This window comes from Melopsittacus undulatus, chromosome 11 (genome assembly GCF_012275295.1).
Source record: "Melopsittacus undulatus isolate bMelUnd1 chromosome 11, bMelUnd1.mat.Z, whole genome shotgun sequence".
Lineage (NCBI taxonomy): Eukaryota > Metazoa > Chordata > Aves > Psittaciformes > Psittaculidae > Melopsittacus > Melopsittacus undulatus.
In genome coordinates this window covers 9,653,796-9,668,654 of record NC_047537.1, presented here as the reverse complement: position 1 = coordinate 9,668,654, position 14,859 = coordinate 9,653,796, and the positions used below count along the sequence as shown (strand labels likewise).

Below are 14,859 nucleotides of genomic sequence, written 5' to 3'. Positions count from 1 at the left end.
TGCCAGGATCCTGCTGGGCCTCCCCAGCTGCCATGTTACTGTCCAGTGTATTGATTTCTGGTGTCACTGCTTGTACTTGCTTTGTCCAGGTGCCACCCATGTGTCATGCAGAGACCTCTCCCCTGGTTGATGGAGTCTGGGAATGGCCACAGAGGCCACACTCTGGGTTCACCTAAGGGAACATTTGCTGCTGCCTTCTCACAGGGCTCCTGCACACTGTGGCACAGCTATTCTGATACTGGTCCCATCCATGCACCCAAAACCTTCTAAGAAGTGACCAGAATCCTTTCTGTGAAGCTGATTTTCATCAGCACATTCTGTTCGGTCCAGACTGGAGCTGCAAGGGCTGTGTGTGCTCCAGGGGAAGGCTGCTGGGCTCGGGGTATCTCAGATTGATTCTGAGGCAGACACATGTTCTACTGTTGCTTCAGAGCCAGAAAAGTGGAAATCACACTTTCCAGGCTTTATTTCTTCAGGCTTCAGATGCTGCCCCAGTGAGTAACTTTGCTGTTTCCTCCTCGAATTCCTTTAGGAATGATACCATTTAATCCTCCTGACCATTCCTACAACTCTTCTGAGGATACTTTGAATTAGGTTGGATCCTCCTGTAACACATACAGAGCACATCATACACACAGCTATGAGTCCTCATCATGACCGTGGAGTTTCTTGGCCTGGTGCTGGGCATCTGTAATAGGATTCCTGCAGCAGAGCCTGAGGTCCCACTCCGAGGTAATGATCTGCAAAGGAACCAGTTAAAACAATTGCCTGTTTCACTTGGGATCTGGTGAGGCTTGCAAACATGCCAGGCCTCCGTAATGGATCTCTGGAGGGAGAACAGTGCCTGGAGGAGCTCCAAGTCCCACCTTCTTCATGCACATCACTAAAGAATAGCTCCCTCCTGCGCCCACTGGGCTGCTGCTCTCAGACTCCATGCGTGAGGATGGTGCTGGGTCACAGTGAGCTGCTGCTCTTGAGCTGGGCTGGCTCTTGAGAGAGGGTACATTGGGGGAAACTGCCCCTTTTTTGCGTTTCTCAGTTTTTCAGGGAGTAGCTGGTTATTTCCACCCTCACAATGGTTGTAAGAGGGGTTTATTCTCCTGCAGGCAGCTGTTAGCAATTAGCAACTTGAGCCATTCAGCCTGAGAACAGAGTTTAACGCTTTCTTGCCTCTCTGAGGATGTTGCTGTTCCTGGTTTTGCTGGTCTGGGGCTTGTGCTGCGGTTGTGGCACTTTGTGTGTCCATGTGGGGAACAAAGGCCTGAGTATGGTGTGGGACTCACAGAGCTGAAAGGAAACTATCAAGTCATCTACCCAGGAAGATGATTTCCAAGCCATTTGTGCAGAGGCTTGTATTTAGTAGTGTATTCCAGTGTGTCCCAGCACTGGGAAGTGTGCAGTTTGGGAATCCAATCTACTACTGGCTGAGATTTGGATTCAGCAGAAGGTCTTCAAACAGTGACTTCTGGCAGTGCGAGCTCCTCAGCGGAGCTGAGGCTCCTCTGGACGATGAGATGGGTGAAAACCACTCTTGGTGACCTTGTTCAAGAGAACAAGAGCTGCTGTGGAGCTCCAGAAGATGAGAAATGCCCCTGTTTGCTCCCAGTGTGCAGCATCTCCAGGGATTCCCAAACACATTTCAGTGGTCCAGGGCTGGGAACCACATGTGTTGAGAAGAGCAAACCCAGCACAAGCTGCTGCGGTCCCCACACAGGGCTGAACTGCTGGAAGTAGTTTGTTACTGCCATATGCCAAGGTGAGGCTTTCTCACCAAACTGTGGTCACCAGAGAATGATGAAGTTGGTTCAGGCCAGCTGTTAAGGTTCCTCTGTCAGCAGGAGTTACAGACATGTCCAGAGAGGTTGCTCATCTTGGACGCTCTTTAGGCAGGAGTCAAGTTCACAGCTAGCTTTTATAGGCACAGAGTTGCAGACAGATGCTCTAGAGCCAGCTCTGAAGCTTTCCTTTTCTCTTCTGGAGCCCAGGCTGGCCGTTATGGCCCCATCTTCCAGTTTTGGCTTACAGCTCCCTCAAACCACACTATTTCTGTGAGCTCCTGAGCTTCATTTACTCACCAAACCCTGAGAAGCGCCTGGTTCATAGCAGGGCAGGGTGGCAGAGGTGACTGTGCTGCTCCAGCCCATCCCTTTCCTCCTGTGCTGGTTGCTGGCTCAGTGGCAGGAGCTGATGTGGTGCTTGGGCATTTGTGTGACTTTCCTTGTCCCTCCACCCCATTCCTTCTTCCCTCCTCTTGTGTTTTACGTTGGTTGCTGCATTGAAGTGGTTAAATCATAGAATCCTGGCCTGGTTTGGGTTGGAGGGGACCTTAAAGCTCCTCCAGCTTCAACCCCTGCCATGGGCAGGGACCCCTTCCACTGGAGCAGCTGCTCCAAGCCCCTGTGTCCAACCTGGCCTTGAACACTGCCAGGGATGGGGCAGATGGGTCAGCCACAGCTTCTCTAGGCACCCTGTGCCAGCGCCTCAGCACCCTCACAGGAAGGATTTTTTCCTGGCTGATATGCCTTGCTGGGAAAGTGCAGTGGGTGCCATTTAGAGCATGGCGTGAGCTTTGCCTAAAGCTGGGCACTTAAATTCTGGTGTCTGCTCTCTTCCTGGTCTGATGGGATAATGGTTCTGTTTGTGTTGCATTTGTTACATTGCTGTGACTTTGGCCATTGTCATGACTTCTGTCATGTTGAGAGGATGAGACACGCTTAGCACAGCTAATCTTTTGTCAAAGACAAACTCCTCATGCTTGGGACCTTTCACTCAGGGCTGATGAGCTGTGCTCTGATGGCAGGGATGGGGGCTCCTTCATCCCTGTGCTCTGCTGCAGGCATCTGCCTCCCTGCTCTAGATCCTTCTGTGCTGGGCTCTTGGATCAAATGGGATACCAAGACATTTGAACGCTTCCAATGCTATCTGGGGTTGCTCCTGTTTGTTGTTTCCTTCCACAGTGGTCTCTGGTCCTCACCCAACCATGTTCAATCACAGTTTCAGTGCTCTGTAGCCACTCTTTCCCTTAACCCTGAGTAGCTTACAGAGGGGAACCCCAGGGTGCTTTGGTGGGAGCTACCCTGTGTCTTCATGGGTGTCTGATCCTCTTCCCTTTTGCCAGGCTCTGTTTTAGGCTCTCCTTCTCCCAGGAAGGCCCTCAATTGTTTTTCAGGCTCAGAACCATCTCTTGTGGCAGAATCCAGCAGGGACAATGGCCAGTAGCGTATCCTTAGGAAAGAGAATAAAACCAGGGCAAGCTTCAGTGATTCTAACCCTGATTTAGCTCCTCAGCAATCTGCAGCGAGGGGATTTCCTGAGCCAAAGGTTTTACCTTTGGATTTAAGAAGCTGTGCTGTGCCTTTCTGTTGTGAATCTATCCAATTGTTTTGGTATCCAGGGCAACTCAGGGCTCTGACTCGTACAGTTTAATTCTGTTGGGTGGAAAAAATACAGCCTTTTGTTAGAAACCCCTGAGCTAATGGCATCTGATGCTCTTGCAGGCATGTATGCACTGGCATCGCGATGGGCCCTTTCATATCCCCTCTTCCTTTATAACAAAACCTAATATTCAATTTTGCCTTTTTACTACCATGCTGAGGATTTGTGAGCAAACACCCTCTGGTCCTGTCAACTTTGTCATTTATTGCTTTGTTCTGTTTTCTTTCTGCCTGATGTTTCACGAGGAGGCAGAGCCTCTAACCTGCCTTCTGTAAAGCTCCCCTCCAGGATGGGAGCCTCCCGAGGCTCTTTGCAGTGAATGTGGACACAAAGAATTCCCATACTGCTGAGATGACCTTGTGTTCCTTTAGGTGTTATCGTGGCTTTCCACTGGAATTGCCAGAGTTTAAGCCCTGTGCTATTTTCCTTGTTTCCAAACAGGAAATGAAGTGTGCTTGCATGTGGGAGTGCACATGCTCTTGTGGCAGCAATGTGGACATGTGGGGAGAGAGTATTTTCACCCTGTTTTAGACATTTAGATTGCAGTTGTATGACAAGCTTCAAAGTGCCCACTTGGCTCCTTGGAGTAGAGAACTGGTGCAGATAGAGATGTGCATTGGGTGGATGAGCCCTGGTTGGACTGTCCAGGTTCACTGTAGATGCAGCTTCAGTGCTTGTTAATGTAATGAGGAGGGTGAAGAATTGATGGGGACAGATTACCTTGCCTTGGGACTTGGTTAGAAGCAGTTAAGAGAGTTATAACAGTATGCCTGCATGGTAGTTGTAGGAGCTGAGCTTCTGAAAGCTGATTTCCATGAATGGCTTTAGAGATAGTGTAGGTAGCTGGGCAACCCTGGGTGCTTCACTAAGCCTCTGATGAGGGCATGGTGCAGAGTAGGGCTGAGGTGAAGACCCTCTTGAAGGCATGGAAGACTGCCCAACCCTTCACAAGGCAAGGGCCGCAGAGCCAGCCGGCAGCACGGAGGAGTCCTGTCCGTGAAGGACTCTCTCATCTTGTCTCTTTGCTTTGTCTTTCAGAGATGTAGATGGCAGCTGCTGTGTTTGAAGGACTCACACCCATCTGACCCTGCGCAGTGCCTCCGATCGCTACCATGATCTTCTGCATGCTGCTGCTGGCTTCCCTGCCGGAGCCAGCGGGCGCCGAAGTCAACCCTGGTAGGGAGCTGCCAGGCTGGGAGAGGGCTCTCGTCTCCCACCTTCCATGTGTTCATCCTCAGCCTTTCTTTGCCTCTCATGGTGAATTTAATGAATGCATGTAAATAAAATCACTAATGTAGTACCTGAGTGTCCTCCCCTGGAGTGCTGTGCTGCAGTGGGACACCTCTCCTGGCAGTCTCAGGAGGGCTCATGCACATGGGTATACTCCATCCCTGCCCACCCAGAGGGTTTGTGCTCCCTGCAGGCCTGTCTTGAGCTCTGGTTGTCCCTTCATCGCTGAACATTTGGCCTGCAGAGCAAACCTGGCTCTAGGCTGGCTCAAAAATGCTGCGGGAAGCAAATTGCCAGCTAGCAAAGCACAAGCCACAGCACTCCCAGCCAGCAAAGAGGGGTTCTGGAGAGAGAAGTGTGGAAAGAAAGGTAGAAAACCCTACCTGGCACAAAGCTATAGTGGAGACAGGGATATAAGCCTATGGGTCCCTGTGGAAGTCCTGACCTCTTACCCTACAGCACTTGGCAAGTTAGAATCATGATGGAGATGAGTAAGGTAATGGTCTGCAATATACTGCAAAAATCCCCATAATGAGGTGGTTTGAGTTGGAGACAGACTGTGAAATACATGAGTGTAATCCTTTTCCAGCTTGGCTGAAGGTGTGGTGAGGCAGCAGTGCTACCCTGAGGGCCTTCCTTTGCTCTGCTGGGGCTGGCTCTCTTTGTTTGGAGGCCTTTAACTGTGGCTGGCCCTGACCCTGCTCTGGCCTGTGGATCTTTGCAGAGGTTTGAGGTTGTGCTGCAGCCAGCCAGAAGTGAAGTGAGGCCTGAGGGGGGGGCTCAGCAAGGTCTGTGCTTCCCACTTACACAGTCCTTCCCTGCACTGTACACCCCACACGGTCCAACTTTGAACTGGGCTTACTCTATCCTTTTGATGGTTAAAACCTAGTAGAAGAAGAAGAAAGGCAGGAGGCAGAGTCAGTCACATGCAGATTCCTTTTGGTGGTGGTAACTACTGAAGCTGGTGCAGCCAAAGGTGCAGGAATAGCTTCCCCCCACCAGATCCTGGGAGGTGGATGGGATCTGAGCACAGTGCTGTGGTCCCACAGCAGTCGTCTTTTCCACCAAGGAAGCAGCATGTAGCTTTGCTCGTGCTTGTTTCTCCCTGTGACTTCCTCAAGCAGCTCTGCTTGCTCAGCCCTTTCTGCCCCAAGGGGCTGTATGTGCCCTGTTGTTCCCTACTGAAATCCAGCACACCTGTGGTCTGGATGATGCTCCTTGGCTGTGATGCCCTGCTGGGATTATCTTGATCTCCTGCTCTGCTCCAGGAGTGGTCTGAAGCATCCTCTGCGTTGCCTTCTACACCAAAGAGGCTGCTTTGTGGGTGATTACAGACCTATGCAGGAAGGATTCTGTGGAGTCCTTTTGCCTAGCATCAGTTGTTTGACCTTGCTAACACAGGTGAGCTCTGATGCTTCTCTGAGCCTCGGTGTATGCTGTCTGCATGGCAGGTGAGTGTGTCCCTCAGCGCATAGTAGAGGGTCAACAGAACCCAAGAGTGGTTTTGGATGAGAAGATGTGCATCTTGGTGAGAGCCTCATGCTGCTTACTTTGGTGAGAGCCACAGCCATCCGTAGAGTGCATCCCTTCTTGATGCCAGGGACGTTCTGGCTTCCAGCTGCCATCCCTGGGTCTGTGGACAAAGGAGTTTTGTTAAGGATTGCTGTAAGGCCGGGTCCCCCAGGGTCCCTCCCAATGAGCCAGCTCTCCAGCTGGCATTGCTGTGTGGTGTGCCCTTGACCTTTAAATGATGTGTGACCAGACAGGACTCCCACTGTAGAAACACATAAAACCCTTTCTGCTTTCAGGCAACTCCACCCTTTTGGAAGATCTTCAGATGTTTACCCATAGTTCAGCAACTAGAAGTATACTGGCTTCCCAGCAATAAACCAGATTGTACTGGTGGGACAGGGAAGAGTAAAGACAGTGGAGGCTAGTTTAGCTACTAAGTTTACCTCAGTGTCAGAGCAGGATTAGAGCTCTCGGTTGGCTTTCAGCCTGCAGTCATCATGCTTGATCCCAGACAGATACAAGTTGCTTCCCAGTGAATTCTTCTATAAACAGGCATCTTAAGAAACCTCAGATGTATCAATGAATGTTCTGGGTAAGACCAGAGGCCCATCGAGCCTTGTGTCCTGAATCCAGCAGCATCCCGTCCCTGCTAGCTTGGGAAGGATGCACAGATGGGCAAGTACACAGCAGTGCTCTACCCCATGTGTGCTCTGGGCTCCTGCACTCTGCTGGGCAGGGGCTTTCTGAGCTACCCCTTGGGTGCTGGCTTGTCCCAGTGTGTGTCTGGGTGGTTTTTGTACCATATGCACCTTTAGCATTCAGAATGCTCAGGAGACGAAGGATGCATGCATTGGGTTTAAGCTCTGCTACCTGATCTCTTGATGCTTTCTGCCTCTGGTATTTTTAGAGACAGTGAGTAATTGTTTATGATATAAATATCTTTGTCATGCTTCACTTCAGTATTCTCTTTTGTAACGATGAGCCTGCTGATCTTTCCTTACATCATCTGTGCTGCCTTCTCTGCCTTCTAATGGGAGAAGAAAGAAGTAAGAGCTCCAATCTGTATCTGACTGGCATCTGACCATGAATATAGCTGGTGGTATAATGTTGTTTATTAGCTTCTTTGTCTGTATTCCCATAATTTGATTTTTCTACTGTATTAAATAATCTGGTATCATCAGCAAACACTGTCACCTCACCACCATCTCCTTTACAAGATGATTTAGGAATGTGAAGAACGTCACACATTCACTGAGACTGTGCCTGACAATGCAAATAGTTTTACACTGAAATGTGTCAGGCAGTTATTTGGCCCATGGTGGCTTGTTCTCTGCATTGGGTTTGATGCCTTTGTCTTGTCTGGTGGTAGCTGAGCCTGGAGAACAGCTTGGTCTGGGTTTGCCACGGGGGAGGCTGTCCTGAGGTAGCGAAATGAGGAGCACACTGGGGGCAGTGCCCTGGCTGGGGGCAGGCAGTGAGGATGCAGCAGCACATGTGGCACTCTCCTGTGTCCCTGCCCACAGGGGCTGAGCTGGGGCTATTGGGCTGCTGTGAAGGCAAAGACCAGAAATCTGTGAGAAGTCCCTTTCCTTCTTCCCTGGACATGCCCTTGACAGTGTTTTGGTCTTTTAATTGTTTCATCATTTAATCCCGTATAACTTTCTTTATAATCTGTTGTTGATGTCAGTCTGACAAAAATATCTTGCTTGCCTGGTTTGAATCCTGAGCCTTAATGAATGCATTAAGATTCTGAGTTCTCTGAAGCATCTTTAATATTCCAAGACATGTTTAAAAGCTCATGTCAGGGGAGGGAACTTGGCCAGTGTGGATCTATGAGCTCCATCTGCACTGGCTTTGGTGTATTGAGCTCTATGGAGCTTGTAGAGCTCCATGGCTTGAGCCAATTGTGTTTGTACTCCCCAAAGGCACCAAATCTGAGTGTGTTCTCATGTCTGGAGAGAGATGCCTGCTCCACGTGAGGCTGAGAACAGACTGGAATGGAGCAGTGTGTATGGCCAGGGCTTGTGCTTAAATGTAAGCTCCAACCTGCAGTGACACAACAGAGCAGATGGTTTCCTAAGGTTCTAGTCATCTGTAATAAGGGCAGGTTAACTTCTCACTTGTAACTGCCCTGATGAAGATGATAATTGCTCTTATTTGAATGCAAGTCAAGCAACAAGTTTGTTCCAGAAGAAGAAAACTCTTTAACAAATGATTCCATTTTATGTCTCCTCATTATTGATAACTTTTCATTGTAAAATAGGTCCATGCAACCAGTAACATAGTATGGCTTTGGATTTCCTGTTCTTAAAGGGTTTCTTTGTAAAGTTTTTACCTTGCCAAGACTCTGCTGAATGATGCTGTGAGTGCATTTCATGACTTATAATTTCAGTTTATAGTAATTGTAAAGTACTTAATCCTTTTTATTTGCATTCTTTATTTTATCATTCCCATGTTTATTCTCTAGCCATGATAGCCTTTTAATTAAACTTGTCTGGTGATGTAGAAGGAATTGGTACTGATCTGTTGGTCTGGCTTGTGTTCCCATTTTCAGCTATATGCCGTTACCCTTTGGGTATGCATGAAGGGACGATACGAGATGAAGACATCACAGCTTCCAGCCAGTGGTACGATTCCACAGGGCCCCAGTATGCACGGTGAGTTCATCTCCAGCAAAAATGTCATCATTTTTCCTTCTAGATATCCAGTATGTGGTTGAGGAAGAATGTCCCTCACCCTTAAAGAAACCCCTTTGCTTAGTTTGTTCACTGCTTAAATCTAGTTAGAGCATAGTGAAAGACCAGGAGGCAATGGTCATGATCTCAAGCTGTAATACAGGAGATCCTGATTCAATACTGAGGGGTGGAATCTGGATTTGCCTGTACAAAGCCTTGAGTAACACACCATAGCCTTGAGTTAACCCTGCTGTGAGCCAGAGACTGGACTTGAGATTTCCAGAAGTTGCTTCCGACCCTCATCCTGTGAATAAATCTCTAATGGATTGTAACTGACAGGTCAGCCTGGGACAGTGCTCCTGGGATTCCTGTAGAGAGCTTTAAACTAAATAATAGGAAATCATTTACAAGGATGAACTTTTCCACAGCATCCAATTGAGGAAATGGGCTGTGTCGACTTAGACTCAAAACCCTGGGAACTGCAGAGTTAAGGAATTGTTATAAAGCAACTGAAGGATTTTCTTTCAGTGTCAAGCAGCACTACAGTTGTCATAAGCTTGGCTTTTCTTTTTTTTGTTGTCATTGTGTTTCTCTCAAAGCTACTCACTGATGATTTGCAGAATACTTATAAAAATAAGTTACCTTGGAATTGTTTATAATGATGGTAGCAAATGTTCCTACAGCTTTGGTGCAAGTCAGATATGAAAACAGGATCCCAGCCTGGTTTGTGTTAGAAGGGACCTTAAAGCTCCTCCAGCTCCAACCCCTGCCACGGGCAGGGACCCCTTCCACTGGAGCAGCTTGCTCCAAGCCCCTGTGTCCAACCTGGCCTTGAACACTGCCAGGGATGGGGCAGCCACAGCTTCTCTGGGCACCCTGTGCCAGTGCCTCAGCACCCTCACAGGGAAGAGCTTCTGCCTAAGAGCTCATCTCAGTCTCCCCTCTCTTGGGCAGGTTCAAGCCATTCCCCTTGGCCTGTCCCTACAGGCCCTTGTCCCAAGCCCCTCTCCAGCTTTCCTGCAGCCCCTTTAGGCACTGGAGCTGCTCTCAGGTCTCCCCTTCAGGAGCCTTCTGTTGTCCAGGCTGCACCAGCCCAGCTCTCTCAGCCTGGCTCCAGAGCAGAGCTGTTCCAGCCCTCGCAGCATCTCCATGGCCTTCTCTGGACTGATTCCAACAGTTCCATGTCCCTCTTGTATTGTTTCCCCAGAGCTGAATGCAGGTTAATTTAAGGTTAATTATAATACTTCCATCTTTCTGATGAATTTGGGCAGTGCAAAATCATAAAATTCTCCTAGTGCTTGATTATTTTTTCAGTTGGTCTGTGGGAGAACAAAGATGACAAATGTCTTGTGTTTTAGTGGAGTTTGACCATGCTTAGGGTCTGAAAGCTGAGAGACTCACTCTGCTCTCTGAGGATTGACTTATCTGCAGTTTGCAAATACTTCAGGCATCACTTACCATCTGTTATCATCATCTCTTTACCAGAGCAGCTGGGTATCCACAGGGTGAAGACATGAAGATATCCTCTAGCTGACCTCATTAGAGGTCATAGTTATCCTATGCAGATGTCTGTCCCTGTCACTTCATGGTCACCCTTCCTGCCTTCCTTAAAACTTCATTTATGTGCCACTTCACTGTAAGAAAGTCTGGCACAAACAGCTGAGACAAAAATCTTCTCTAACCTGAGCCTTGACCTTCAGTGTCTCTTCTGGGGACTGCATTCCTTGATGCACGGGGCTTAGCACTCACTGACCCCATCCATTAGATAACTGTCTGAATGACAAGGACACTTCAAGGCTTTCCTGTTTGCTGGGAAATGTTTTTTGCTAGGAAGGCCACAGGGTCTTATTGTGTCTGGATACATTTCCCACATTTAGAACTCTCCCCACCTTGTGGCTTGCACAGGGGCCTGCAGACACCCAGGGAAGGCAACACGGCTCCTTCAGAGGTTCTGCTGATGGCAGTGGCCATCACCAAGGATAAAAGCCTTAATCTTTGAGCTAGTGCCACAGTGTTCAACTTGGAAGCAGAGACCTTCACACTGTACCCCCAGCAGTGTTGTGCACAAGCAGCTCTGATGGAAGCGTGGAAGATAGGTTGAGATGACCCAGAATAATTTGTAGGTGTGCAGAGCTTTTCTTTCTAAATGTCCCCATGACCTGGTCAGGCAGTGCTGGCTGCTTGGAATACATCTGATAAAGTGTTCTGTGTGCAGCCACACAGTAGGGACATCTGTTCCTAACACCTGTAGCAACAGTCATGAGTTCTTTGTGTGCCTTGCTGAGTTGTCCTACAGAAATAACAAAAGATTTGGCACTTTGCTGTAGGAAACATCCACCATGGCAAGTATCACTGGGGAAATGAGGAGGGGAGAGCTCCAGGTACAATCTGCCTGTAGTACAGCCCAGGTGCAGAGAGCATGCAGGGTCCTGCAACCCAAGCTCCTAGGTAACAGGACAAGGGGCAATGATTTAAACTGAAAGACAGCAGGTTTACATTTGGTCTAAGGAGAATATGCTTTCCGATGAGGATGGTGCTGAGGCGCTGGCACAGGGTGCCCAGAGAAGCTGTGGCTGCCCCATCCCTGGCAGTGTTCAAGGCCAGGTTGGACACAGGGGCTTGGAGCAAGCTGCTCCAGTGGAAGGTGTCCCTGCCTGTGGCAGGGGTTGGAGCTGGAGGAGCTTTAAGGTCCCTTCCAACACAAACCAGGCTGGGATTCTGTATTCTTAAGATAACTCCTCTTTGTGTGTGTTTGAGCTCTAGGAGATGGTCAGGCAGAGGTTCTGGCCTTTCTGTGTGGGGTTTAGATGAGGCAAATACACACGTTACCAATGAGGTGCCAAAAAGCAATGCAATTTCCTACAATGCAATGTGGGTATTTTTGAGTTATCTACAGAGTACATATGTAATGTATGCAGTTACCTACGGAGTAGCACAGTTATTTCTGATCAACATGAAAGTATGTGTCTGGGGAAGAAATGCCTTCTGACAGGTAATGAAAGATGTCTGAAACTGAGGTGGTTGTTCTGAACAGGGAAAAACTGGCTACAGGACTCTGAACTGACCATCACCTTGAAGAGAGAGAGGTATTTCATAGCCAGCTGTCAGGTGTCACTTGCTGATTTAGTTTCTTTCTCCCAGTTCCCTAAGCTTCAAGTTGTTTTGCTAAATTCCTTGAAGTGACACTTCTCATGTGTGTACTTTTCCCCTCAGGTTACAAAGGGAAGAGGGCGATGGAGCCTGGTGCCCAGCTGGCTTGCTGCAACCCGAAGATGTCCAGTTCCTCCAGATCGACCTGCACAAGCTGTTTTTCATCACCTTGGTTGGCACTCAGGGTCGGCATGCCCATGCCACAGGCAAGGAGTTTGCCCGCGCTTACCGCATTGACTACAGCCGCAACGGCGAGCGCTGGGTATCCTGGAAGGATCGCCAGGGAGTGAAGGTGAGTGTGGAGGAACTGGATTGTGTCACATCCTCTGAGGACTGCCTTGTGCACCATCCTGTGTCCTCACTCTTCTCTGCAAGGCATCCTTTGCCTTAGTCCTGTTTGCTCTGGTGCTGGACTGTTCCTCCCCTGGCTGATCCCTCAGTTCCCAGCCATTGTTGTAAGTGAAAGCTGTGACTCTGCACTCTTTCTGTCCATGTTAAAACATGAATGCCCCTCTACCATCCAGATACTCACTCCTAAATTGGAAGCTGCAAAGCATATGCCTGCTTTGTAGTTAAAAAAGGGGAAGAGGATGGCAGGGAATGGAAATGAATTTCTGGGTGTTTGATATCAGAGCTCAGTGTAAGGAGCAGTGAGAAGGAAGGAGTTTAAAAGGTAGGGAATGTGCTGAGCACACGCTCAAAGAGGTTTACCAGCTCACCAAAGGTGTCTCCTCCTGTTTCCAGACCTGAGTCTGAAGACCTAAGCCAGACTGGAAGGGTACTGGATGATGCTTTCTTGCACTAGAGATGCCTTACAAGTCACAATGGGGTCTGTATTCAGTATTAGGTAATAGCTTCTAGCTTGTTAATGAGTTATTTGTTCACTCAGACCTTTGACCAGCCATTTGACCATTACCATTATCTTGCCCATCCCTCACATTTTGGTGTGTTTGCAGGATGGGAGAGGAAGTTTAAACTCCATGGGGTTGATTGTTCTTCACTGACACTTCCTTTGGTGAAGTGTGCATTATGAGTTACACCAGAATTCAATAGGCTACACTGTCCACAAGCAGCTCCTTGTCTCCCACCCTGGTTCTGTGCAGAGCAGTGTTTTGGGACACTCAGGACTGTGTTAGTGTCAGATGTTATCATTTAGTATGGGTCAGTTTTTGCAAGATTCCTCTCTTAGGCCAAGATAAGGTAATGAACACATATTCGGCTGCATATGATATGAATTATAAGTTTGAGCCATATTCTATTCTGTTCTATGTATGTGGAATTCCACATATATTCTGTGTGTTTGTACCTGTTCCCCATTGCAGGAGACCAAAAAGCTTTCCCTCTTGGTATCCTTAGAGAAGATGCTTCTGCTCCTCTGCTCCTGCTGTTCTGGGCATACACAATGGGTGCAATTCCTGTCATTTCAGCTCCTCTGGAAAATTACTTTCCATAAGACACGTTTTTCCAAATGTGTCACCAGTAAAGGGCATATTCCAGTAGGGAATCCATATTTCAGCAGCACTGCTCTCAGGCTAAAGGTCCTGTAAAATAATTCAGACCTTGGAATGAGGTGCAGACGGAGGTGCAAGATCCAAATCTACTTATCTGTATGCATTAGGAAGACCTCTACCAGTGCTGCAGTTGATGCCAAATCACTGCTATTTCAGTGTGACTCTATGAACCTAACTTGGCATGTCTCTGTTCAAGAAGATCACACAAATGGTTTCAGCCAAACAAACCAAACCCACCCCTTCCCTATGCTGCTAGCTTTCAACATGTACCATATGCTGCTCCTCACCAGGAACATCATCTCCAGCTTTAATTTGCTCAGTAAAGGCAAAAAGACAGTTTGTTGTCCCCTTATCTCTGACACCAGTTAAGGACGGACCTCTCCATTGGCACTAATGTTGCATGGTGCAGCAGTGTTAAGTCCTAGTCCCTCATCAGTTTCTGTTACCAGCCATCAGCAGTTGTTTGAGAGGAGCACTGCTTCATTTGTGTTGTTGGGAACACTGGCATCAGGAATGCTGGGGCTGGAAACTGGTGCTGAGCTGGAAACTGTTCCACACACAGCGTATTCACTTTGGGGTTTTGGGCTCTGAGAAACCTGTGCTCAGTAGCAGCAACCCCACCTTGTGGAGGTGCCACACAAAGGGTGCGTTCTCCTTTGCTTCTCTCAGAAGATGTCTGGACAAGATAGGCGAAAATGTCAGTTCTTCCACTATGGAGCTGGGGCAAAGGTACTTGTTTCTGAGGGGGAAGGCTCTCTTCTTTCTCTGTCCAGCCCTGTGTGCACCTAGAACTTTCTGACTTGACATAGAGAATCACAGAGTGGTTTGGGTTGGAAGGGATCTTAAACTTCATCCAGCTCCAACCTCCCTGCTGTGGGTAGGGATATTTACCACTTCAGAGATTCCCTGACAAATATCAACTCCAGAGGATCTGTCCAACTCCTGTGATGATGTGGGCTATTCTGCCATATGCTGTCTCCTCCTTGGGTTTTATCTCCTATCAGGAAGGTCAGTGTGGGTGGCTCGCAGGTCTCCAGTCTTGGCCTGTCTGACAGCTGAAAGGGTTAATCACTGACACTTGATTGCTGAAGACAAGAATTACTTTTACGTGTTTGTCCCTACTTCATGGAAAGAAGTCGTGGGTGTTTCTCTTAGGAAGGGAGATGTTCACAGGCTGCAAATGAAAAGCCTGTTGAGGAGCTGCAGGGATGAGCTTACTGCTTGGCTTTCCTTCTGTTTCCTCTGCTCACCTCCTGGGACTGTACACCTTTACAGAGCTGTCCAGCCAGCTGCAGGAAGCTCCCAGCTATCCTGGTGCAGCCCAGTGCACCATCCTTAACTGGTGT

General features: G+C 48.5%; 1 protein-coding gene across 4 annotated transcripts in view; it reads left to right on the top strand.

Annotated features, from left to right (window-relative positions):
* Window positions 1–14,859, top strand: part of LOC101874899 (discoidin domain-containing receptor 2-like) — a 46,106-nt gene that overhangs the window by 6,367 nt on the left and 24,880 nt on the right. For 3 of the 4 annotated variants that reach the window (XM_031054465.2, XM_034067410.1, XM_005140662.3), the window contains 3 exons: window positions 4,474–4,611; window positions 8,732–8,834; window positions 12,066–12,294. In XM_031054465.2, the coding sequence (XP_030910325.1) occupies window positions 4,548–4,611; window positions 8,732–8,834; window positions 12,066–12,294 (396 nt within the window). In that variant the 5' untranslated portion in view covers window positions 4,474–4,547. Of the gene's footprint in view, window positions 1–4,473; window positions 4,612–8,731; window positions 8,835–12,065; window positions 12,295–14,859 lie in introns of those variants that run through there. The other variant, XM_031054466.2, reaches the window with a different exon arrangement.